Consider the following 27,159-nt stretch of genomic DNA (forward strand, 5'->3'; position numbering starts at 1 on the left):
TGCGCACTCGCCAAATTCACACTGACAACTGATCCACTTTCAAGCCCCATTACTGTTCAGTTTTTAATCAGGACAGTGGAATGAGGATTCATCCATCAACAATTAAGTACAGCGTATATATATTTTGAAACTCTACATTACATCAAGACTGCGAGGAAGGAAGTAGCACAGGAATTACCATAGCAAAGAACAACTAGTAATTTGAGACTAGTACAGTTAATCTTTTATTAGTTTTCCTTTCAGCTAATGTATCTGTGTGCAGAGGAGGCACAGCTGGATGAAAAGTTGACTGAATGTCTGTTTGTTTTTGTGCGTATTAGAGTCAGTTGACAGAGTAACTCAGCGGGAAAGATCATTAAGCACGCTGCCTCGCAGATCCTGCGGTGAGGCTAGGCTACGCAATGTCAGTTTTGATGCTGCGTTCCTCTATTCTTCACTTTGTCATTTTCTACTGATAGATGCTGAAACCCTGTGAAGTGGATAGTTCAGTTTTATATTGGCTGATCCCAGAAAGACGTCATTGGTCTCAGGGGAGAGACTCGCTTGCTGGAATCAGGCAATCAGGAGTTTGTGTGTTTGTTTGGCATAAACTAAAGCCGCTGAAGAGGAGAAATGAAATGTACTACCATGTACTGTGTTGCCACGCTCTGATTCACACTTTTTCTCCTCCTCTCCTCAGGGAGGGAACGTTTCCAGCGTCGGTAAAGTTCTCCACACCTCAGCTACCTCCAAGCTGAAGCACCTGCAGCAGAACAGCACAGACAAGACTAAAGGCGGCAAAAGAGAGGACTTCCTGAAGATCCAGGGCCAGCAGCAGGTATCATCTTTAACATTTTTTGGGCCAGTGGGTGTAGATGGGACAGTACGGTACTTTCTGGATACTATCGGTTGCCTTTTGTGGTAGTGCCAGCCCAGGCCAGAGCCATTATTTCTAGAAACCTTGCACATAATAGGGGTGTGGAAAATCACAAAAATGAAGATAATCATCATTATATAGACAATTCATATCAATGTGGTCTCAGTCTGCAATCGGGGCAAATAGAGGTAATGACCCATGTCTGTTATAAATCAAGACAGATGGGACGGTGAGCTCTTTGGCTGTGGAACGATATTACAATTTTTTTTCACATATACCATATAAAAGGTGCGTTTGATGACCTTGTTCGTCATATCCACACAACTTCAGTAAAACTTTCGACATTTAACAAAGTGTGCATCTGAACCTCCAGAATGGCCGACCCACCCCACTGCATCTCACACACATAATTAGGACTTTACCATGTCTCTTTAGCACCAAAGCACAAATGCGAATCCACCAAACTCCTTAACTCACAATTATCAGAATATTTTTAATAATGTGTAATATCCAAGACACAAGCTTGACATTTCTTAATAATTATAAATGAATACTGAATTAATTCATCTTAAGTAATTAATACTATAAAAAACGGTATTAATGAACATTAACATAATTACAGTCGTAAATATAAATTCAAATAGTAAATTCTTTGATGGGGAAATCACATTATTGCAACAGTTGGTTATCACTAATGGAACAGAAGGAACAGATCAACAGGCTGAAGAGGTGGATGCTTCAATTACCTAAACAGTCTTTATATATAAGTATATTATATATAATTTATATATAATTACATAATGTAAAATAATAATTTGACTTCATTTTTGTTCAATAACAAGAAGTTGAGACACGTTGACCATCCTTATACAGTCAATGATCTAAACCCATCAAAAAGCACAAACACGTTGATTTAGCATTATATATTGGCATAAGATAATGGTGCAAGTCTTGAATTTGGTTTTATTGGACTTAAAAATGTTGAACGTGGCCTGTTTGTGATTAGGATATCAGCCCGTCCATGCAGAACATTGTGTTTAATTTCTGGCAGAAAGTCAGACATTAATTTATAAAAATGTGTTCTTATACGTTTGCCTGATAGCTGACTCTGACATCCTTTTTTTTTACGTTTAATTTGCAAGCATTTTAGTGCTTGAACGTAGGAAAAGACAGGACATAAGGATGGGTGATGGTCTCCAGGGCCCAGGAAATTGAACTGTTGAAGCATGTCAGTCCAGTAAAGCCAAAGGAAGATATGTGCACCATGCCCGGGCAGAGGGGGGGGGGCTTAATGTCAACATCATTTAAAAAATAACAGGAGCAGTGAAGTGCACCTAAACCTCCATACTGCTCAGAATGTGACAGACCATTCCCACACAAATTCATTTTTTAGAGATTGCAGGGACATAAATGTGTTGGGCACAGGGAGAGAGATTTGAGAGATGGGGGGAATAATGACGCTTTGATCGCCTCAGACTGGGAGAAGATAGGAGGGAATCTCTGCAGCGCTGGGTGATAATCGCCCCTCGAGTCGGTGGCAATCACTGATTATTCAATATGAAGTGGACAGTTATCTTTCTCCGTCATTAAGTCTTTCTCTCGTTTCCTCTTCTTTATGTCTACTTCCTTCTTCCGCTTTCTGCACTTTGCAATTTGCACACACGGCCCCTTTCTCCTTTTCACTCCCCCAGTCAGAGTCTTTTATTCCCTGTGATTTGAAAGCAGAATGGATTCTCACACTTGTCCTGTGGGAGTAAAACTAATCCCGTTATTGTAGTGTGACAGTCGCACACGGCAAACACTCCTCGTCATCGGAGTTGTTGAAAACAGTCACAGTGAAAAGACGGCGCTTGTGTGAAAGCGCCGTCCTCAAAGGGAGTGGACACTCGAAAGCTAATTGTTTGCGTGTGAAGTCGATGCCACGCCGTTTGGGGTGGGAACATAACTGCAACTGCATGACAAATCCCAACACTGACCGAAACCAAGAGAATCAACAGTGAGCTGTCTTCCCAATGTGCCAATAGCTGAGATTTTTTTGGCATTTTGAAGTTTGGAGTGCAGCGAGCTGTTGAGAGATCAAACTGTCAATTAGAACATCAGAGGTTTTTGTCGAACAAAAACAAGCACAGGACATTTGACAGATAATCTGAGCTCTCTCAATATACAGCTGCCAACAAATGTGGTTGTGTTGTTCTTAATACCAATACAAGTACTACTCATTATGCAGATATAAAATTAAAACTTGTACAGGGCAACACAAAGTTCACTATTGAATAAAAAGTCACATGAATAAACTCGGTAAAGCATATAAATTAAACTTGAGGAATCAACTAATTCATTCAAACTGATTATATTATTATTGTCATTATAAAATTATTTGTTGAATGATATTCTTAACATATTAATGTATGGAATTCATTTATTTAATAACATATTTTTTTGTTTCTAAAAGCCCCTTTTTTTCAATGGTCTGTTATTATTTCATATTATTTTGCACCATAAAACTTATACTTATATATTTTATGCTTGTACATTTTATTTTATGCCTCACAGCTAATAACATCCCCCTGTCTCTTAAGCGGATTCAGCCACTTATCTTCTGTTAGTTGGAATAAAAATAATGTCGAAATTATTGTGAATCTACTATCTAGCTGTAAATAAACCCAGACACTGAAAATAGCTTTTAATTATGCCACCTAAATAACTAAGTGGTTGTGAGTCAGTGTAATAATTATATATAGCAAGTTGTTGTTTTTTATACATTTTTACACATTTTATTCATGTGATTATTTATTTTATAATGTCTTCTTTATTTATTTGAAATTTAGCTCTTTTCATAAAGCAAAGGTGAAAACTCCAGTCCAGTAACACGGGCTCAGTGGAAAACAACAGCACAAATATTTTTGAAACCCTGTTGAAACCTTAATGAAGTCACGATGCTGAGAATCCAGTGTCGTGTTGTTGTTTTCCACAAGCTGTTACATTTGTAATAGCGTCAAATCTTTTCTTCTTTTTTTTTGTAGGGGGGGATTTCTGGCGCCTTCAATGTCAAACCAAGAGAACAGCACAGATTCTGACAATTCTGTTTACAGATGGATGAAGCAAAATCTGTCTCCTGAATAGTTTTAAATTCAGCATGAAAAACATGCTGATTTTCTGCAGTTCATCTCATCAAATTATCCGGGCGGCTGGCTCATTTGCATACAGCCTTTAAGAGCTAATTAGAAACTTTCGCCAACTCTACGTTCACTTCAGCCACAGTTTTTTTTTATTATTTATCTCATCACTGACTTCAGACTTCTGACCTTTCTGAAGATGAATCCTAATTGTTGCCACTAAGAAAAAAGATGTGATGCATTCTGCAACTAAAAATAAAAGCCGGTTATTTTTGAAGAAAACATTTGTGCAGAATCTGTCACGTTCAATCAGTCACCTTCATCCAGTGTCTGTTTTTCCAGGATCCACGGATGGATTTATGTTTTTTATTATTGAGCTATAACCTTAAAAATGATTCCAAAATGAGGCAGTTACTTCCCCTCACCCACATTATACATTCAGACTCACCCATGCTGATCACATTTTGACTGATACTGTTGTTCTGACAATCAGACATGCACACCGTGGGTGACATCTCTACTCGGCCCTCAGCTAAAGGTAAAGGTGACTCTTCTCTTAAACCTTCCCCGGACACTGCTCCCTAAACGTAACCCCAAACTTTCACCCTCCTTCCAGCTCCTGTTGGTGTTTCAGTTCTCTTTTGTCTCCTCTGAACAAGTGATAATTGACATTTCTAGGGTGTTTTGTCTGGGGATCTGATCTCAAGGAATGAGCATGTGGTCCCAGTTGTCGTCCCAACCCCAACTAATACATTAGTTGATCTCAATATATATAAATTCCTTTAAAATTACTGGCTCTGGCAGCATCTGCAGAGTGAAAGCGGCAATAAATGAAAGGCAGCTGGTGCTTGCTAACATGTTGTGAAAGCCAGCTGGAGGGACAGTTAAACATTTTTAAGACGTCACTCTGGACCCTGTGTAGTCGGATAAAATGAGATGCGCTGGCACCACTTTTTGGATTTAGCTCCTCGCCAATTTTAAGTTCCTCTGTTTAGTTTATAGTTTCATCAAGATAAAATATGCTTGGGCTGTTGTCCAGCTGATTGGAGCGTCCGCTATACCACATGACCACAATCCATGAAATACCTCTCAAAACAGCGTGGAATAAAGAGGCTCAATCATCGAAGCATTCAATCCAGTTCAAAGGGCAAAGAGAGTGAGAGAGAGAGAGAGAGAGAGAGACCAGGAGCAGTTGTGTAAGCGATTAAGCTCTGTCAGACTGATTGTTATAATGAAAATAATAATAATGATAATTATAGATATAATGGTGTTGTTAATGAAGTTTAATAATGTTAAAGAGGCACCAGATAATATAAGTTGTAATAATAATAATTATTATAATAATAATAATAGATCCTGTAGCTCTGGACTCATGTTTACCCGCAGAGAGAGAGAGAGAGAGAGAGAGAGAGAGGCCAGGAACAGTTGTGTAACCATCATATTCGAGTGGTCGTCATATTGAAAATAATGATACTTACAGATGTAATGGTGTTATTGATAATAGCAGCACCAGTTAATAGTAGTAGGAATGATAATGCTAATAATAATAATAGCAGAGTAGTGTCAGATCTGGATCCTGAAGCTCTGGATACCATTAATTAATGTTGATGTTCTGAGTATCAGGTTTGTTGTTAGATTGGACTCTGATGGTATCTGTCTGTGTTAATTGTGGGTGTTAAAATAAACAGAGCCTCTCTGATGGCGCTCTGTGCCGCTGAGCCCGCACTGCCGGTTCACCGGAGCTTCACTGAGAGGCATTAGAGCATTTCAGGCATGAGGATTCTTCAAATCAATGTGCCGGATAGGAACAGACAGTTCAAAACCACAATTTCTCCCCATTTGCTTTGGCACAGATCAAGGAGGGCACGACAATGTGAATCACTTTCACGCCACCAAACCCCATTTCACTTTCCCGTCTGGCCTCTTATTACTTCTGGCGGCAAAGCGGCCTAATTAAAGGTGCTGGGCATGAGGTAAAGGTTGTGAAAAGCCTGTCCTGCGAGGCAGACTTTTTGGCAGGAAGCTCTGAGAGATGAAGGGCGTCTGCCATTTTTTGCCGCACCCACACACCAGAATAAACGTGTCGGCCGGGCTTGAGAGGGGTTCCTCGAGCAGAAGGAGCAGCTCTGGGGATGGTTGGCACAGCACGGGCTCTGGAACCGCAACAGAGCAGGTGAAAACCTCCCAGCAGCGCGGTCTAGACTATAGAACACCTGCTCTCCGCTCATACAGGAATAATCCTCATTATCCCTCATACAAACACTATTTAAACTTTTATTGCAGAGAAAAAAACTTTTTCCTGTTTCGGCTTATGAAAAACCATCAGTAAAACTTAACCTTAACATTACGTGTAAAATTGACTCGCTCTTTTCTAAACCTGTTGTACATTTTGCTTTTTGTGTTCCCGGGAACATAAAAACATACACGCTGCTTCTGTCAGATTCGACTTAGCTCCACCTGTAGAAGAGAGAGAGACACACATGCTGTGAATGTGTTACCCTCAAGTTTCATATGTCGGAACAGTGCTACCTACTGGCTGATTCCAGCATTACATGGAAGGGACTGAAGGGGAGGTGCTGTGTGTCCATCCGAGTATTTTGCATTTTTTTTAATGAGGGACAGTCATTAAAAACAAGTGCCAAAATAAAGATGGCCAACGGAGTAGTTTGCAGTTGACCGCCTTCATAACAAAAGTTGTGTTTAAAGGTCTGGTCACCATGTGTAGATGTCAGTCTGTCTCGTGGCTCACATCACACATGCTGATATCAACCCGAATAACGATCTCCTGTGTTTGTCTCTTGTTCTGTTTCCACCTCTCCCTCACCCTTCCAACCCTTTACCCCCCCCCCCACACTACTTGTCTCCTCTTGACACTTGTTCCTGCGGCACGACCTCACCCAACCCTTCACCCTGCGTGAAACCCCTGCCTCCTCGCCCTGCATCTCCTGGATCGCCCACCCATTGCAAAACCGTGACCCTGCAGCAGTGAGCCACCTCTCCGTGTCCGGCCTCTTCAGTCTCCTTCTTCTCATGTTCACCCCGACGGCACATCTCCATCTGCCTCCTTTTTACTTTATTAGCGCCCTTCACATCTGAAGTGTTTTCTAAAATCGACACTGAACCCCAGTCTGTGTGCATTTGTGGATGAGTGCGAGTGTGTGTCTGTGCAAGCATGCGTGCACGGGCATGTTTGACTGTACTGGTAAGGGAAGGAGCCTGAAGGGGACAGTGCCCAGCCACAACTGTTTGGAAGACTTTAATTTTTCATGGTTTCCCCTTTTGATCCCTAAAAAAAACCTCATCTCTTTACATTCCGACCCTCCCACCTCCTGTCTCCTGTGTCCCTGCTCTACCTGAAGGCCTTGGGGACCAACAGAACCAGCGGCAGTATTGAACCATACATCTCTGGCATCAAAACGGGCATTCTCTCAAGCCGAGTGCCCTCTCCTTCAGCAGCGTTAACCCCTGGCCAGAGGAAGCACCCCCAGGAGCGGGCGCTACCGTCCCTGAAAGCCTCCTCCAGTCAAGCAAAGGCGCTGCTGGCAAGCCTGACCGCCTCCGGCTTGAGCGCCGAGGCCCTGCTCCTCTCCTCCGCCCTCCGTCATCACCGGCTCCTGCGCGAGCAGCGAGCCTCCTCCCTGCCTCTTCCCAGCAGCCAGTCCTCTTCCCCTACTCCCTATGCCTCCCCTTCCTCCTCTCCCTCACCCACCACCCCTACTCCATCCCTGTCTCCCTCCTCTCCCACCCCTCTGAGTTCCCTCACCCTCCCCTCTGGGGTTCTCAAGCCCAGCGGTCGTAGCCTTGACAGCTGCAGCGTCGACGAGGAGGAGGTTAGCAGCGAGCCTGTGAAAAAGGACCTCACCCCCGGCAACTCTCTGTGAGGAAGAGGAGGATGAAGACATAGGGGGACGCATTTCAACATCGTCATGAACCATAACCATTTTTAAAGATTTTTTTATTTTGTCTGCAGTTTGCAGAGTCATCATATTTCCATGGAAAGAACTACCATACTGTAAATGGAGTCACTATCTTCCTCCTGGACAAGTTTCCTCCCTCTGATCTGGCTCCACAGTTTCTCTGAAGTTCTCCCATACACTCATACTGCCAGTTTCCCAGCTCAAGAGCGCACGAACGGCCCTCCCCTCCCACCAGCTGCCTGCTACAAGCTGATGTGGTCTGGATGAATTAACTGACAGCACCGATCTCATATATACCCTCACTCAGTGGGTTGTTAGTGGAGTAGATATATAATATCTGTGACTTTTATCATAGAAAATAGAATGCAATAATCACAAAGTGAGTCCTGTAGTCGTGTGTGTTCTGGATAATATTACTCTCACTTACCTGCATCACAGCAGAACGTGAGCCCGCTCAGAAAAAAAAAGAAGAAAAAATCTAAAGTAGATCGAGGTGATGGTTGTGGTTTTAAGCTGTTATTCGTTCAAAGGGCACTTGTGGCTTTTCTTGCATCACACGTGTTTTACATTCTGAACTGGTGCTACATTTTCCCCTCTGTTTGTACACACTGTGTGAAGAGTTTACATGACTGTCCCTGACCTTTGACCTGCGCTTTGTTGCAAGTGTACACAACACTGTCTGCATAAGGAATTCATGACACGGTATCTATATGCAGATATTCCCGGCGAAAGTATGGAATTAATTATGAAAATTTTATTGAAATAACACTATACCTACAAAAGCACACTGCAGGGAGCAGTCCTATTATAGCACACGTCTATTCAAAATGGAACAAACATGCACAGACACGCAAACAGAAGGGAAAAATGCAAATCATGTAAACAAATGTTCATACAGATGTTATATACAAATGTTGAATCTCTGTGTGTGTGTGTGTACGAGCTAGTGAATTATGACAATCAGGATGTTCCCACTGTAGCATCTCACAGGTTGCTATGGCATTTTTAGCACCTGACATCACCAAACCATCCCAAAGACTCAAGCACATCCAGCTGCAGATAACACACACACACACATTCTGTCACACGTGCACGTGTAAAGCCAAGCTGTTCGCAGAAGCACAGACTCTGCTAGTTGATATTTTCCCTATTTTTGTTCCAGGATTTTTGGGTGATGATTCATCTTAAGTCTCATCTGTTGAAAGGAGCACTCTGGTTAAAATATGGAACGTGATTTCCCCCTTCAAGGAATCGGATGTGCTGTGTTTTCTCCTTTGTTTTGAATTTTTTTACATTTTTCAATTCGCAGACCTTATTGAAGAAGCTTCTTTATACAAGAACAAAATGTATCTTTACTCTAGTGAATTGATGAGTCCTGACATCATCTCAACCCTTGGGTAGTCTTTGAAAGATAAATCAGCACATATTTAGAATCTCTAGATGCAGCACGACTCTGAAAGGGTCTGAGAGGAGAATATAGAAATATAAATCAAGCACAGTTTCCTCTCACACACATTTCTTACCCTAATTTTCACTTAGTGCATCTGGTTGATCACGACGAGCACAAAGCCACAAGGGCGAGAGACAGAAAAACATTCCCGCACATTAAAAAAACATGTACATCTGTACATTAGATTTAACCGATGTTTCCGTAGCCTCGTTTGGTTTTTATTACCTGCATGTTCAGACATGAAACATTTATGAATGTCCGGCCCTCTGAGTTCCTCAGCAACAGAAGTTTAAAGCACCTCAAAGGTCTGTCAGCGTGACCCCTGCACAAGGAACCACTTTGATGCTCCCTGCCCTGTGTTGTCGCCTCGTGCCGAGGTTGAACGGACAGTCGTGGACAAAGTGATTTTTTTTTTGGGACTGTGTGAAATCGATTCTTTGTGGCATTGAGATTAAAACATGTGCAAAGGGGCTCATGTCAACGAGTAGGCAGCTTGAGGAGAGAGGATTAGTTTGGAGACATGTGTCGGAAGGCTACTTTAATAAGGGCGGCTTTGAGCTGCCGTCTCCATCGAGAGCGCTCGCGACATGAAGGGCCCAAAGAGATGAGAGGAAGGGTTTGACAGTGAGGGAGCCATTAAGCGGCTGTTCATTCCCTGCCCCTTTCACTTTGCTTTGTCTTTGGTGTGGGGCATCCGTGAGATAAAAAACACTCAGTTGAGGTCGCGCTTGGACAAAGCTTGATGGGCCTCAGTTATGAACAGTGCAATATGTAATTAGCACTCTTACAAGTTTACCAAGACAGTGCTTTCACCCTTTGGGAAACCCCTGCCTGTTTTTCTCTAGAAGGACCTGTACCAGTGTTTCTGTTTTCCCAGTGCCTCTGAGATTTTGTTCTTGCCAGAAGTCCTACGTTGATCTTGTGTGACAGTATTAGATCGACAGCAATGACAGAATAACACTTTTACCCAAAGAAGAGGCTGCCAAAAAAAAAAGGGCTTACCCCCATTTTTTTTTCTGCAGCATAAAGGAAACCGCACTTGCAATGCAGAGTGTGTCAGGTTGCAGCGGTGACATGTGACCAAAACACTCCCTCAGATCTGTCAAAGTGCAAAACTGCGAGCCCTCAGCGCAGCGAATTAAGCCGCACCCTGGGCGCTCGGCAGCTCTGCCAGGCAGGTTCGAGCCCCGGGCTCCGTATTGAGTGAAGTCACATGAAAGAAATTCACTTACTCATGCTGTTCCACTCTCAAATCCATAACTTTTCCGAGTTGAATTTGCTGCATTGGCGTCTGGAGAGCGTTGGGGAGGAAGTGTTCATGCTCGGCCGCTTTTCCCTAAGTGACATCTGAGATGAAACCCTCCGAGATTCGCGTGACGTTGCCCTCTGGAATGATTTCTGTTTATTTCATTTTTATTTTTTCCAAGACAAGTGTTGCTGTGATTTCAACATGGCTGAACGCTTAGAGGGCATGTTGTGGAGACCCCTGGCAATCAGAAAAACTATTGCAAACTTGAAATCAAACCTAGAAGAAATATACATATATAAATATATCTAAGTGCGATGTTTGTGTATGATATTATAATTGTGAAGAAAAGTGTGATATATATAGGCCTAGATTAAATTATATACTGTAAAATGTCATCTCTTCGGTTTTATATATTAGTGACCATTTTGTACAGATGTTTTTTTTTCTTTTTTAACTCATTGTAAGAGATAATAACATTTCACACTGAGATTATTTATTCATATGCAGAACATTTTTATATTTGTTTAAAAATATCTGTATAGATAAGAGTTAGCCTCTGTAATATACACTGAAGTTCATTTTTTTTTTATTCTAGGCTTTTCTTTATGAACACTGAGTTTAATGTGATTTTCATTTATGAAAAGCCTGTCCCTGAAAACACTTGTCCAGCTCGTCTGCGCCTTCGCCTCCTTATGTGAAGGGTAACATTGAGGTGTCAGTGGCTGGACCAGTGCCTGTGCTTCGGGGCTTATTTTGCTACTATCTTTTAATTTTGAGGGGTTTATTTGGAGTATCTGTGGTTTTCTTTTCTCCCACCCCATCTTGTGTTTGTGGTTTGGCTGGCATTAGTGAAGGTGGAAATGGTCAGATATTGTCACTACTACTGTGAGAGAAGAGTCAATTCGCCTGAAGGCTTCATTTAGAGCCTTGCTGCTTTGACGTTAAGGAGTTAAAAAAGGCTTTAATTTTCCTCCGTGTCATGTTTGCATGTGAACAGGAACAGTAGCAGTGTGGATGCTCAGTGCAGAAAGCGTTCAGAGGCAAATCGCTCTGAATCATCACAACAGGTGGGAGTGGGTGACGTCGCTTATTCTGCTCCAGTTGTTGCACCAAGTGGCTTTAAGTAGCAGTTGAGCGAAAACACAAGCTTTGTTTAAAAACCACCACGACGGATCAAAAAGGGAATTACGTGACGTTTTATCTCTTCCTTTGCCATTGTATTTTTTTTTTTTTATATATATAATGAACCTACATTCTATAGTATGTAAATGAGGTTTTTACATGAATGTGTGGATGTTCCAAAATCTTGGCATCGAAAAAGCAGAGAAAAACAAAATTGACTTGTAAATAGGCCGAGTCATTCCTAGCGAGTTCAACAAATTGTTATGTCCAAAAGAAGATGTTTTATGAATAAACTATGACGATGGGTACAAAGTTATATACAAAACAATGCATGTATAGTTTCAAGCAATCGCACGGTGCAGTTGAAAAAATGTTGTCTCCATGTTTTCTCAAAAAGAAACGAGAACAAGAGGAAGAGGAAAGTGGTTGTCTATGTTAGAGGTTTACAAACATGAAGAATGAAGACATTATTCTGGTATCTGTGACGCAGGCATGTTCAGTCTTACTGTGATGTTATGTGGTGGTGGTGATGATGATGATGACGATGATGATGAAGATAGAGTGCTGAATGTCTTAAGAGGTTGAAAAGCTTGAACGCACCCCAACCAGAGACGTTCACCAGCGTTGGTGAACTCTTTCCACAGAGTGATTCTCCCATTTGTAGAGTAGTGTGATATAAGAACAAGAATAACACAGAAAATAGATCTATAATATAATGATATATGAATTCAAAAGCCTACTGATACTGGAGATACTAATTTATCAGTGTGGATGCCATGATATTCTGTGAGATGTGTGTGTTTTTCCTGTGAGAAGACGGCGGGCAGTTGAACCTGCCTTCTTTTGTACATAACTTGCTGTGATTGTGTGTCCAATAAAGTGCAGCTCTCTTGTACAGTGCTGGCATCGGAGTTTGCTTTACACTGACTTCAGAAACGATCGCATCTTCGGCATCAGAACATGTGGATACAAACTGGATGTTGCATATGTTCCTTCCATACGTCCATAATCTATACCACTTATACATTTGAGGGTCGTGGGGGGGCTGCTTATCCCCAGCTGACATTGAATGAGAGGTGGGATACACCCAGGTCTCCATTCACACACCTATGGTCAATTCAGAGTCTCCAATTAACCTAACCCGTATCTGCATGTCTATGGACTGTGGGAAGAAATCCACACAAAAAGACTTCAGCAAAACCAGGATTCGAACCGGGAACCTTCTCGCTTTGAGGTAAAGTGCTAACCGCCGCATATGAGAAAATACAAATACAGTATCAGCAATTTAAACACGTTTTATTTTGAAATAAAGTCACAATGTTCTTTTTATTTAGAAAGATATGAGGCATCACAAATATTTCGTTTTTTCGAGTAAGATTGGAATCAATTCATTTGCTGTTGCATTAAAATATCAAATAGTTCCAACTCTATTTACAGAACAAATACACTAAAATATTGCCAGAAATACACGATGTCATTTTGCGAATTATATATTTTGATATAACTGTATATGCAGAACACTAAAGTGCATCTCTTTTGTACAGAGTTTGCTTTACACTGTAGCCATAAACTGTGGATGTTGCATTTGAGAAAATGCCAATACAGAATCAGTGGTCAGTGGTTTTTAAGCAAGATGTGGAAACAAGGACACTGACTGTTGCATTTATATTTACAGAACCAATTCTCTAAAGAATTGGCAAAAATACAAGATGCTATTTTGCTCATATATTTAATAAAAGTATATATGCAGAACACTTTAAAATGCAGCTCTCTTGTACAGTGGTGACGTCTGAGTTTGCGTTAGAAATGATTGCATCTTTAGCATTAGAGAATGCTAATGCAAACTGGATGTTGCAGATGAAAATATCCAAATACAGAATCATGGTTAACACAAGTTTTATTTTAAAATACAGTCATGGATTTTTCGTTAGACAGGAAACATCACAGGAAGATTTTGAAATCAGACTGCTGCACTAAAAATATCAAAAAGTTCCAACATAACTCTATTTACAGAACAATGGTCAAAATACATGATGCAATTTTGATATATATGTATATACAGAACTGTTAAAACATTGTTATTTTGTCTGTATGCTTGACTGGGATTCCAGGTACATTTCCTAAAAATCAAATAGGCTTACATCCGACTTGGCTCAAGTGTCCTGACGCTGCGTTGGGCGTCGAACATCTGTCCGCCTGTATGGTGTGTTTCTCAAATCTGAGGCAGAGCGAGGAAAAGCGCATTAAGATTCACCTTTAGACTTTAAATATCGAAACATGCAGCACATGCCATATTGAAATATAACGTACCTGTGATGATGTCTTCCAGAGCGCCGTCCTTCCCCTCACGTACCTGCGGCTTCACCTGCCTTTTCTTCAGCTCTGCTATCAGGTCCATCTTGGGCATCATAGGCCCCTGGGGAAAAATATATTATATTAAAACATTACAGTTTCAAACTTATGATGCATAATTCTTCAACACTGATCCTCAAATCTCTTACCTTTTGCATCCCGGCTTTGTTCGGAGATGACGACTCTTTTTCCTCACTGCTCTCAGTCTCCATTTTCTTTTTTTGCTGCTGAATATCTTGCTGCGCTTTCTGTGTTTAATCCAGAGGCAAAACCGATTCAATTTCAAATTTCCATCACACCACGTCGGATAAAAATCACAAACCCGCCCCACGTGCTCACCTTGTAGGCTTTTATGAGACGTACGAACGTCGGGAAAAACATGGAGGGCTGCGTGGTTTTGGGGTTCTCTCCGAAATACTCCACCACAGAGCCGTAAGAATCCTGGAGAGAATGCATGTGTGTGAGCATGTGATAAGATGCTGTTCAGGGTTGTGTGCAAGTTTGATTTCGAGCTGCGGGCTAACCTGTGCTCTCTTGCTGTCTTTGATTAAAGACTCCAGCTGCTCACAGTTTGTCTTGATGAATTCCTTCAACACGGGGCTGTCATCCTGCACCAGGAACTCCTTTTTGGTCATCTCCATTCCTCGTTCTAACGAGCGGATGTCCTGAAGAATGCCGTCCAGGGACACTGGCAAAGAAAGAGGAATAAGTTTAGCACCTTTGCTGATTTTCTGTATAAAACAAGCTCCATAACCTGAGTGGGTCTTCGTGTACCAAGCGCTGCCTTGTCCACAAAGTGTAGCTCGGTGTGGAAGTTGATCAAGTCGGGGTATTTATCCTGGATGATGTTGGTGATGAAATGCAGCAGCGTCTGCGAGCGGTCAGTCGACTTGGTCTCCAACAGCTGAAAAGGACATTATTGAAAATGTTGGTTGTCAAGGTTATCTTGAAATGAAAAAGTAGATCTACGGACAAAATCTACTCACAAGGTCCAGACTCTGCAGCCGAAAACCGTACACCGCACCTCTCTTACTGCTGTTCATATAGTTACCGAAGGCGAGGACGATCTGAGGGGGAAACACATGAGATGACTTATTCAAACCCCGCACATTTGGAAACCACATCAGTACATACGTCTTTTACTTACCTCTAAAATCTTTTTCAGCTTCAATGAAGACTTGATGGACATGGATGCAGAAATGATGGAGTTTAGTTGCTGTGGACGAAAAAGAAAAAAAAAAAAAAATCAACACATCTGGTTAAAATCTCAAGTCTCTTCTAACCCAAGCCGCAGCACTTTTGACAAACCTACCGGCTGCAGGCGCTTGACAGTGTCCGGGAAATTGCCCATGAATGTGAGGGTTTTTATCCGCTGGCTCAGACGAGGAATCTTCCCAAAGCGCAACATAAACTGGTCCTCGTTGGCCAGTTCCTCCAGCGGGCGGCCGTCCTTCTCGTAGTTAACCAGCAGCTTCATCTCAAAGTCTGACGGTATGAAGTGCTCGAGCAATTCCAGGAAGTCTATGGACAAAGCCTGCTGGTCGTACCTGTGCAAAACAGTAGTACCACATCAGCTAGTGTGTAAGAGAAAGAGCGATGAAGAGGATATGAATCTGTTTAATGAAGATATTTTCAAAAAGAGGAATGTACGTCTCGATGGCGGTGCAGATCTTGGCTGGAATCATTCCTCCCTTGCGTAACGTGATTGCCAGATTCTTGGCCTTGTTGACCTCAAGCAAGGATGTCTTGCTGGGGGCCTTCTGGACCACCTTCTTCTTCACGTTGGACAAGTCTGTTGGATTACCCTGGGCCCGAGTCTTGAACATGTCCTCAAACATATCCATGTTCAGCTCCTGATGTCGACACAAGAAGAGACAGAGAAATCATTTCAAGTTGTCTCATATCAAACTGAAATTGCATCTGGGGATATTCTGTTGAGCGGAAAAGGAAAATGGAGGACGCTTTTTCTTACCTCTAAGACCTGCTCATCATCTATTTCATTGAAGACTGTGCCCAACACCTGGTTTGGTTTTAAGGGCTGCCAGTTTAATAGCGGCATTCTGCACTTGGTCTGAATGGGCTTCTTGCTCTTTAACCCTGAGGAAACAGGAGAAGAACTGATTAAACAGGGATCTTTTTCTGATCGTTTGCTTCCAACTCGGGAGGGTTTCTGCTTCTTTTCAGATTCTTCCTCCAAACCCCTTACCAGATTGAGCGTCTGGAGCTCCGGGAGGAGGTGGGGGTCCACCACCAGCCGGGGGAGGCGGAGGTGCGCCTCCAGCTCCAGGTGGCGGAGGTGGAGGTGGTGGTCCGGAACCAGGTGGGGGAGGCGGGGGTGGTGGTCCAGCACCAGGTGGGGGAGGCGGAGGCGGGGGTGGTGGTGGTCCAACACCAGGTGGGGGAGGTGGGGGTGGTGGGGGTGGTGGTCCAGCACCAGGTGGGGGAGGAGGTGGTGGTGGTGGTGGTGGAGAGGAAGGGAGGCTGGACACTGGGCGGGCTGAGTCGACCGAGCTCAGGTCACTGGCCTGAGTGACTGAGATCTGGGCGGGGGCTTGGACGTATTCGACCACAGTGACGGGCACCACCTGGATGTCCAGACCTCCTGAGGCGCTGCGCCCCAGTCGGATCTGGCCCTTCTCCTGCAGCTCGTGGATCTTCTGCTCCAGCTCTGAGAGGGTCGGAGGGGCGGAGGAGCTCAGACGCTCCCTGTCTTTCTCCCTCTCGCGGTCCAGCTCTCGCTCTCTTTCTCTCTGCTGCAGACTACTGACCTGGGAACAGGACTCCCGCAGGCTTTCCTGTAAGATATAAACAATTTACTGCGACTCCACAAAGAGCATATAATACACAGTCTGTCTTCAGGCTTTATAAGAGATAATGTGCAAATTATAAACATCTGATAGTTGAGTGAGTTGGCATGTCAACATTTACTAATTAGCACAAAACACTACATATAGCTGAGGCTGAATGAAATGCCATTTATTTAGAATTTTTGAATATTGCTAAAAATAATGACCTTGTGGTGGAATACCAACAGTTCATAGCATCCTATACGATGAGAAATTTCATTTTAAACAAAAAATCCCTCTGATGGTGGCGCTAGAGTAAAATTCCTGGGATCATTCGTCCTCTTGGACTTGAAGGATGTAGCGAAATTCATTAATCCATCAAATAGCCATTGAAATATTTCAGTCTGGGCATGCTGCTAAAGATGATTCTATTTTTCCTTTCAAATTACGATTATTCAAATAAAGTGAATTGCCACACTTTTGGACTCATTATTACTAATCGCTGTGCTTTGGTTGGCTAATGAATCTTATTAAACACTGTTCATGTCAGTGAGCAGCACTTACTTTGAGCAGCTCGGTCTCTTTGGTCGCCTGCATGAGCTGCGTCTCAAGTTCAGGTACTCGCCCTGTCGTCTGATCCTCCATCTCCTGGAGCCGAGCACTCAGCTGCAACACAACGCACAACGACATCAATTGAACATCACAACATCAGGAGTCTGAAGTCCTTCTGGTTTTATTAATTGGCTGCTGACCTGGACGTTGTGTTCCTGCAGCTCGTCCACATGCTCCAGAACCCCTCCTCTGCTCTCAGCGTCCTCCAGCAGGGCGCCCACATCCAACACGTTGTCCAGGTAGGCCTGGATCTGGACCTGCAGCTTCTCGCTCTCGGTTTGCTTCAGACTCTAACGCACAAAGACATTTAACGAGTGACTTATTTTACGAATACACTCTAACTTATATTAAGTATCATTAAGAATAGATTTGGTGCATGTTTACAGTCATAATATACATATTTACAGGTTACAATTCATATTGTGTACAGGTCATAACTTTAAAGTTTATCTTGAAGAAAGACTGAACTGCAGTTTTAATGAGAAAGTGATACTACACCTGTTATTATACACACATGGGATTTGATCACCTTTTAATATTCAGCAAATGTATAAAAGTTATTAAAATTACAGACATATATATTAGATATTTATGAACCAAGCTGTATAGAGTTTTAAAAAATAGATATTGTATTTGGAATTTTATTTGACATGAAAATGACTGAAAAGCAACCTAATATTTGCTCAGTATAAATGTAGGGACTAAATACAGAAAAGAATGGGCATCACAACTGATCGGCTGGACACCACATCAGGTGACATGTTCATTTCCAGTGATTAACATTTGGTAATTTGTCTATTTTGTGATCAGCACTTTTTATGCTGACATGGCAAAGTGTTACATAGCAACGTTATCATAAAATGCAAGTAATTCACCCTCTTGCTCGGTTTTTGGTCTCCACCAGCTACTGAGGGACATATTCAGCTTTTTTGCTGCCAAATGCTCCACAGTGTTTACCAGTTAGTCTCTAACTGCTGTTTGGTGCTGATCAGGTTGTGTCATTCTCACGGCCTCCATATATTTAACTATTGTAGTTGGGGTTAACCGGGGTGGCTGTTTTGGTTTCATTAGTCGTGTTGCTTTCACTCTTTTTTTGGAAGTTATCTGCAACTTTGCTTTTATAGAGTCCTCTTTTTGTTCTATTTATTTCTCGGCCCGTTTCCCTCCTTTTGTTAAATTATTCATCTGTACTTTTCATCTTCATAATAAACAACTTTTACTTTAAACAACATCTGGTTTTATTTAGCTTCCCCTATCCCTCATGAGCGGAGTTGTAACAGTCAGCATAACATTGTTGTTCTACAAATGTCGCCTGCAGCAGCTTTAATCACGTTGTTCTTGTTGGTAAACCATAGGTTACACTGACCACTTTTAATAAATACTCACTTCCAGATATTTGTCCAATGCGAGGTGGGTGAACTCGTACTGTAGATGCACACGGAAGTTCATGTTCTCCACCGAATGGACCACGATGTTGATGAACTGCATGCACGCCACCTGGAGACGGACACAGTAGACAGTTAAATCTCGGCTACAGCTACAACTCAGCAGCCAGGAAATAACCTGTGTAGACCTACCATGAAGTCAATGTTGCAGTCGTCATTGATGAAGTACTCCATCAGCTTCTCAAAGCGGTTCCTCTCCTTGCTCACCTGAGAAAAAGATAGAAACTGATCTGAATATGCATTTTAATTGTTGCCCACACGGGGGGAGTAGGGGACAATACATGCCAAATAAGTTATTTTTATTAAGCTTCATCAGTCAACTTCAACCGTTACATTCTTAGCTCTGCACCATACTCGCATTTAGCATTACACACACAGGCATGACTGTTTTACTTGTGCTAAAATTATGACCACAGTGCACGTGAGGAGTAGACTGTGTCAGTTCCAGGGTGAGTAACGCAAGAGGGGAAGTTTGAAACAAAAAGGTCGGACTAAATGAACAACAGTCAAGTGAGGCCACATATCTGGGTGAGGTCATATTACTGATAAATAAAAAGTCTGTTCACCTCTTTGAAGTTGTCAAAAGCAGAGAGAATGATGTCGTGTCCTCCTCTGACGAGACACACGGCCGCCAGCAGCTCCAGGACGAGGGCTTTGGTCCTGTGACGGCACAAGAGAGTGATGCTGAAAACTCCGGATACAGAGATAGACTACACGCGCACGTTGCCCGACACACAGAGGCACTCACCTGGGATTCCTGCTGTTGAGACTGAGGGTGATCTCGTTGACACAGCGTGGGTGAGTCATCACCTGGTTGAAACCGGACTGAAAACGAAGTGGGAAGTGAACAGAGAGCTGATTTGTTTAAAGATGCAGAAAAAGAGGAAAATCTAGCCTGAACATGACAAAGGTTAAATGTGTGTCAAGTGAAATAGAAGTGGCAAAAGTGGAATTATACCAATCCACTCCCAATTCTTGTAAAGTAAGTAAGTATGTTTAGACTCTACCTGGTAGTTCATGATGGCTCGCAAGCACATTATGCACACATGCACATCATCTCTCTGGTTGGACGAATGGGACTTTTTATGCATTTTGTTCACCAGAGTGGAGCTTATTCTGTGGATCACAAATGTACACATCATTTGTCACTCGTTACTGTCCGTGCAGAAAGTTGGAAGTTAGATACAGAACATGCAGAAACAGGTTATCATAACACGACTTCCGCCAGAGTTTGGAAGTCGTGTTATGATTGTGATTGTCTCAGTTTCAAGAGGAACGTATAAAGTGGTATAAAGACATATTGATTTAGTTAAGTTTGTTTCATATTTTACAAACGTAAAATTCTTCTGCTGTTTTTTAATCAATCAGGCCTGTCACTTTTTTTTGATTTGTATTATTGAACAAACTGACTCTGAAGAGATGAAGTTCAGTTTGACACAGTTCAGCTCATCTTTTTGTCCAACATCCATGCACAATTCCGGATTCCAGAGGGAGCACTTTTAAGTCATTCCTTGTTTACTGTTAGCTCTATAGCTACACAGCATTCCATATAGTTTTAATAATTGCTGCTTTTTCAAGACAAATTTGTAATATTTATTTTTTTAATAGACTACTGGCAGGACTTCAGGGGCCAATCAGATTTCAGCTAGAATGCTCACAGGATTACAACTGTATGAGCTGTGAGTTCCTCTTTAATAAGATTCATGATGTGAAGTGGGCTATATTTACAAATGTGTGAGTGCCGAGAACTGTGTACAGCTAAGAAGTCTTCTCACCTCACAGTCAGTGCTCGGGCAGCTCTGGTCATCCCATGTGAATGGGAGATGCTGGAGCTCTTGGTCAAATCTTCCATGGACCTCTCTGCTGGCTTTCCTCTGTCTGACAGGGTGCCGCCATTTTCAACGCTGTCCACCTCGAACCTACAAAGGAATAGAAACCCAAAATAAATGGTGATAAGTAAAAAATGTTATCGCCATCAGATTTCTGAGCCTGCTGGTACTCACGAGGCGTCACTTTGAGCATGAGACAGATACTCCACCAGGACACCCAGACCATTATTCTGCTCGTTGAGAAACTCTTCGGCCCATCTACACAAAAAGACCCAAAGCAGAATAAAGCTTGAGGAGTGAAAGACAACGAATTACATATCTCAGATTCTGCACTGAGATTGGATTTAAAGCAAGACGATGTAACATTTGAAAAATGAAATAAAATAATCTTTCTTTTACAAATTAAATGTTTAATTCACAAGAAATAAAACCAGAAAACTAAAAACTAAGACTAAACTACAAAGTACTAAGGTGTGTAAAAATACAAAAAGATGACATATAAAGATAAAAAAAATCTAAAAATAATTAAAAAATATATATATTTTTGGATAAGAATAATAATAAATATAAAAATATTAATCATCATCATCATCATCATCATATAAAATGTTATTTCAATAGCAGTTTTCTAAACAAGTTTTAAAGGTTGCAACAGGGTAAAACTAAAACTCAGGTCACATCAAATAGTCACAAACATTAAGTAGGATCCGTCTAAAGTCAACAAACTCACCCAATGTGATTGGTGCGGAGTGAAATCTCCAAATCTTTAAGAACCTGAGTAGCATCTTGGATCCTTTTCTTCAGCTAAAGAAGCAGAACATGTGAGAGTTAAGACACCATTGTGGAAAACTAGAGCTGTGTCAGACATGAAAAAAGGAGGATGATGCTTCACTCTGACCCTGCGGGACACCCCTCCTTGATCCTGGTAGAAGCTCCTGATCTTGTTCAGGTAAGTGGACGGGGGACTCTTCACCTGGAAACGCTCCTGAGAAAGAAATATTCACACAGAACTGAGCGAAAAAAGTCACTTTTGACAGTGAGTTTTAACAACAACTCAAAATTCATGACAGGTAGTGACTGGAAACACTTGTGGGTGCAAAGTTATTATTGGCTCTGTGTATACAAGAGAAACAAATCGCTCTCTGTCTCCATGCCAACGTCACCATTATCACTTGCCACCACAAAACTGTGCTGCACGCTTTTCTCGCTGCGCTCTGCTCTTTATCACATATCCACTCTGTTTATCTACTTTGTATCAACACTGCCACAGTACAAGGATCCTGGATTCACGAAACCAACACATTATCATTTATCAGCACATCAAAAATATTCTTACCTGATCGCAGACCAACTCCCACTTCTTCTCATTGTCATATTGACTCAGTAGCTGCTGTTTATCTGGAGGCAGGTTCATGTAGCTCTGAGAGAGAAAGAGAAAGAAGGGACAGTTTCAACCTATAAGGAATCTGAAGTACTTCAACTTCATTTTCGGGTACTTCTCACTTTTACTCTAATTAATAAATGAGCAATAATCTGTCATTTCTACCCCATTGCATTATATGTTCAAATCGTATAAAAAATGTATTTAATCAATATTACTGATCCAATCAGAGCAGGCAGGTAACACTAGACCCCGCCTCCTGCAGCCGCATCATCACTGGTGAAGAAGAAGCAGCTGAAATGGATTCAGAGGCCGAGACCATATTGGTGTAGTAGATCTTTGCATTAGGGAACAGAATACACTTACTATATTCAAAAGCAAGTAGAAAAAGTTGACGCGGTACTTGAACTTTTACTTGAGCGCATTTGTGTTTTTATTTGTTGAGTAAAATGTTGGCGTACTTTATATGATTCTGAGTAAAAGTATATCACATATTTCATATTTAGTATTCGTCAAACTAAAACTAATCTAACGACCCCTGTGGTATTTTCTTCATCCTTCCTGCTTATGCAACGATATTAAAGTCTTCAAATAACCACAATTGCAGTTTCAGTGTAAAACAAAAGGGCGTTCAGCATCCACCGGAAGCACGGATGACTAAGTGTTTACATGAGTGTGTTGATGGTTGCCAGTGGGTACCATGTACGTCAGAATATAATGACAAAGAAATACTCAACTAATATTAGAGCCTTTGTGTGTGTAATGATCAAATGTCAAATTTGATCCTGGAATACAACCTTTAATAAAGATTAAATAAAAGCATGTGTATAAAATTTTGAAAGGGCAACACCACTTAGAACCAGTTATATTTATTGATTGATATAAATAAAAAAGGAATGAAACCAAAGTTTAAATATTGACTATTGCAGTTGCTTATATAGACTCTTAACTTGAGATTAAACTATTATCTTCACCTTAGAACAGTATTCTCAACTGTATGGAGGATTTTGAAGAACCCCACCCATCACACACACACACACACACACACACACACACACACACACACACACACACACACACACACACACACACACACACACACACACACACACACACACACACACACACACACACACACACACACACACACACACACCTCTTTTCTGCTCAACATCTAAGGAGGTGGCACGTTAGTAACCTCACAGTTTCCATTTGAGCTGTTACCTTCAACTTACAGTAAACTGGTTGACTCCTGGAATAAAAAGGTTATTACCCACATTCAAATGGCTTAAGAACTAAATGATTTGATGTGGTTCTCAAATGGGGGTCCGCAGACCCCTGGGGGGTCACACTGCCAGGGGATCTGTGAAAACAAAAGCTGCGTTTTGACTGCAGTAACTTTCCCATTGAACAATAGGAAGTTTTGCAAGAACTCTTTCTGTTTCCAACGCAGGGCCCAGGGTGTAATCTGGGTAAAAAAAATTTACCCCGAAAAAAAGTACAGGGTCTGGGGGGGTATTCTTTTTCAGAAGTTCAGGGGGTGGGTCTTGCAGCGCTGAACATTTCTGATTGGTGGGAACACTTGGATGGACACACATGGACCTGTCTCAAGTTTAAACTTGTGAGAAATGGCTCCACTGTGAAATAAATTCCTCAGGTGATGTGTTAACCTTAATGTTCCCAGTGTGCAGATAGAGGCAGTGGTTTGCGGTTTTTTTTTTTTAGAGGTGATAAAGGAAACAGCTTGTTGCTTTTCTGCTGAGGAGCTGAGAGCTGAGAGCTTCATCCTTGGCTGGGCAGGGGAGGGGTCGCACTTTGGGTTTCATGATACAACACCGAGTAAGCAAAGTGAGAAAGGCTCCCTCTTTGCATAAGTTCGCTCAAATGAAGACGAGAGGCCATTTCTCATTTTCTTGTAGAGATAGTTATGTGTACTTTAACTGCTGAATTCTACAACTTAAAAACAAAACATTCTCTCTATTAAGAAAACCACAGAATAACATATTTTGCCAAAAAAGAGGAAGTGACATCATACTCTCGTGGCAAGTAAACCGGTTTGCCCTGAAGCCACATTACTCATGTCACAATATGTATTTCCAGGAGAAGTCAACTTATGTGAAATAATCATACATACATTTTAAAATAAAGACACTGTTTGTGTATAATGTGCGCATGCGTACTATTGGCAGTTCTTATTATTACTCTCCTTGATAACTTCCTGGGTAATGTGTGATGTCTTTTCAGGTCTATAACAGACACGTCTTTTTTTCATTTTAGTTCCAATAAAAACCACACATGTCACAAGAAGAAGAGCCATGTTTGTTTCCTGGAAAAATGACAAACCGATTTCTCGGTTAACCTAAGAAACATGCTGTTGCTAGTCTGTTCATTTGTGCTTCACTCGAGGACAGTTCAAGCTCTGATCTGGAAAAACATTCGAACTTGACCCTTCAATACTCCGTGATGCAACACTTTTATGCAGCGTCATAAAAAATGAGATTGAATGTTCTGCTGTTGATGTTTCCACATGTGAGCAGAGAGCAGAGCCGCAGCCGTGGGGTCATTGAAGCTCATTAAGGAGTCAAAGCTGAGGCAGAGTGTAAAGACCGGCTGAGTCCAACTCTGTATTGATGTTTCACTGCTGCACTGGGTCAACACGAACTCACAGTTTATAGTCCTGTTGCTCTTAATCTCACTTTTGGAACATAAACACATAAAAACCAGATCTTCACCTTGAGTGGAATTCTTCTGTAATAAATTAAATACATAAAAAATAATCAAAGATTTACGTGCTTCACTCTCCCTCCGACTTAATCACTGTTTTGCTGCCTTGTGCTTTATGATGTCTCGAATACTTCAAGGTACGTGTTGTGAGGCTCTATGTTTTCCTACTTGTTGTAAGACTGTTGAAAGGGTGGTGAAACAGTTGCTTTCCGGTCTTATGCTCTCACTCATGTTTATGTGTTGCTCAACTTCCCCTTTATGCCCAGCTGCCTGTGCATTCACCGATCACTCTGTTCCTGCTCTGACATCCTTAAAACAAACAACCAAGGACAGTCGTGTGGAAAACTTTGTCTCCCTGTACCCACCAGAAAATGGGACTCTAGATTCAGATGTTCTAAAAGATTGAGACAACAAATGAGAAAAGGCAGACATCTAAATATTTAGTCCGTATTCATTTAAAATTGAATTGTTTTTGGGCAGCACCAATGAGTCAGGGAGCGTAAATGTTACAAACAGGTCTCCAAACACTCGCTACTTTAACAACTTTAAATTACAGAAAGCAAATTGGATGTGGTTTGTTATTTCTGTGCCCCCCGCTTAATTCTCCCAGCCTCTACTTCAAACCCAAGCCGGCATTGGTAACACACAAAGTGCATAATCTCTGTGTTTTTGCGTGCGCCCTCGTGTCTCCCGTGCAGCCACACTCACCAGCACCACGTTGAAGCGCTCCTCCAGCTCCTCCTCTGGGGGCATTGGAAGTTTGGGGGGAGCCGGCTGCTTCTTCTGCAAAGTTGGCACGGGGTCACTCATCCCTGAAGCTGCCCCGACTGAGTTCCTGGCCTCATAGCCCTCAGCCTGTTCCTGCTCCAAGGCCCCTGTGGCCGCATTCCCCATCACTAATCTCCAAAAGTAATCCAGTGGGAAAGCTTTACGCAAACCCTTCCCCTGAGAAATCAGTGAATTCCACAACAAAAATAAGTGGTCACTCCAAGTTACTCGAACAAGCAGGCCTAAAACAAACCAAGTCCTTGGGTCTTGAGTGAGAAGAACATCCAGCCGCTGGCCTACTGCCTCCTCGTTGGTCTTGAGGACAGGGTGGGAGATGAGAGAAGGTGCTTCGTCCTCATGTCTATCCTCTCATCAACCTGTCACTCTGTCTACTATTGAGAAGAGGGTAACAAGCAAAGACCCACCAATATCTCTACTCACTTGTTCTCTACGCTACTTGCCAGAGAGCTGCTCTGGTAAGAGGGCTGCATGTGTGAGAGGAAGGAGTGTGGACTGTGACACACTAAGTGACACAGACAGAAACCGCAGAAGCGCAAAAGCAGAAGAGTGACTTCCTGTGCATGACAGCAACCGAACCTGGGGTGGAGGACAGGGTGCACCTAACATTTTAACTGTTAGGCGTCCTTTGCACGCAGTAGGTGGATGGTGATCATGGTGATGATGATGATGATGATCAGGTACATTAGGAGTGAAACAAAGCAGAAAGAGGCTTGACACATGCTAATCAAGCAGATGCAGATATAGAATGAAGCACAGGAAACTTCCCGTCTCTTTACCATGAGTCCACCTGCATCACACTGGATCCATTCATTCCACTGAAGCCGGGTTATTTTACATGGACCTGGGGTCACATTTGTTTAGGCCATTTCCCTTCAAGTGAGGCCAGCACGTTTGTGGCAGTCAGATCAGGTGTAGAAGCACAGTGACAGGGTGGAGATGATTGCCTGACAGCGCCCCTCTGTGTTGTAAGCCTAGTACTGCATGTAGGGCTCTTGCATTTGTGGCCTCGAGTATATTGCATTCAAGGTGTTTTAAATCAGGCCTGTGGACATGGATGATGCGAGAAAAATTGGGAAGATGTACACTCATAAATAGAAACTTTTACTAGTTATATATGACCTTCATGAAATATCTGACTTTTAAGTGACACATCACAGAAACTATTTTTAGACATTTTCTCCTGTTATTTCATAGACTAAACTTGCATCAATCAATCAAAAAATTATTGGCAGATGAATGGATAAGGAAAAATTAGGACTGGGTGAATCGCCCCAAAATGTAATCGAGACCAAATTTTCTCAGTTCAGTTGATCAACAAGTGTCATAATAAATAAATACATTTCTTACAAGTTTAAAGCCTTTTGCTCCTGAGCGAAGGTTAGGATTTTAAACTCTTTATATTATATCCAGTATATTATATATAGTATACTACGGTGAAATTATATCCATTCGTATATATGTGTATGGTCATATCTATATTGTATACCATATCCATCTGTACACTTCTAACAGTCAATGTATCATCTCATCT

The 27,159-nt window shown here is 42.0% G+C and overlaps 2 protein-coding genes across 6 annotated transcripts in view; one reads left to right on the forward strand and one right to left on the reverse strand.

Annotated features, from left to right (window-relative positions):
* si:ch211-278a6.1 (SRC kinase signaling inhibitor 1) overlaps positions 1-12,605 on the forward strand; it is a 46,398-nt gene extending 33,793 nt beyond the window's left edge. Inside the window, exons 21-23 of one of the 4 annotated variants that reach the window (XM_035181479.2) lie at positions 680-817; positions 4,466-4,510; positions 7,332-12,605. In XM_035181479.2, coding sequence (XP_035037370.2) covers positions 680-817; positions 4,466-4,510; positions 7,332-7,853 — 705 coding nt within the window. In that variant the 3' untranslated portion in view covers positions 7,854-12,605. The other 3 variants (XM_035181481.2, XM_035181483.2, XM_035181480.2) reach the window with 3 other exon arrangements.
* A 984-nt stretch (positions 12,606-13,589) lies between these two features.
* fmnl1a (formin-like 1a) lies at positions 13,590-26,589 on the reverse strand. 2 transcript variants are annotated; one of them, XM_035181428.2, is made up of 26 exons: positions 26,405-26,589; positions 25,548-25,784; positions 22,071-22,154; positions 21,633-21,719; positions 21,465-21,538; positions 20,909-20,992; positions 20,681-20,824; positions 19,913-20,021; positions 19,654-19,730; positions 19,472-19,565; positions 19,038-19,112; positions 18,847-18,957; positions 17,601-17,750; positions 17,413-17,514; positions 16,269-16,857; positions 16,035-16,159; positions 15,713-15,915; positions 15,375-15,609; positions 15,210-15,278; positions 15,049-15,129; positions 14,837-14,966; positions 14,587-14,750; positions 14,402-14,503; positions 14,212-14,310; positions 14,021-14,126; positions 13,590-13,928 (listed from the first exon to the last, which is right to left on the reverse strand). In XM_035181428.2, the coding sequence occupies exons 1-26, from the start codon at positions 26,405-26,407 to the stop codon at positions 13,864-13,866; spliced, it is 3,399 nt and encodes a 1,132-aa protein (XP_035037319.2). In that variant the 5' UTR covers positions 26,408-26,589; the 3' UTR covers positions 13,590-13,863. The 2 variants fall into 2 exon arrangements, with proteins under 2 accessions (XP_035037319.2, XP_047199922.1); XM_047343966.1 differs by lacking the exon at positions 26,405-26,589 and having other exon boundaries at positions 25,548-26,361.
* Between the last annotated feature and the right edge of the window lie 570 nt (positions 26,590-27,159).

This window comes from Hippoglossus stenolepis, chromosome 16, assembly GCF_022539355.2.
Source record: "Hippoglossus stenolepis isolate QCI-W04-F060 chromosome 16, HSTE1.2, whole genome shotgun sequence".
In the NCBI taxonomy this organism is placed as follows: Eukaryota; Metazoa; Chordata; class Actinopteri; order Pleuronectiformes; family Pleuronectidae; genus Hippoglossus; species Hippoglossus stenolepis.

What these genes read in the sequence shown, in the direction of transcription:
- fmnl1a (XM_035181428.2), bottom strand. An exon ending in GCCCGAGCACTGACTGTGAG is followed by an intron (nt 20,022 to 20,680) that starts GTGAGAAGACTT and finishes TGTGATCCACAG; the next exon opens with AATAAGCTCCACTCTGGTGA. An exon ending in CATTGGACAAATATCTGGAA is followed by an intron (nt 17,751 to 18,846) that starts GTGAGTATTTAT and finishes TTTGTGCGTTAG; the next exon opens with AGTCTGAAGCAAACCGAGAG.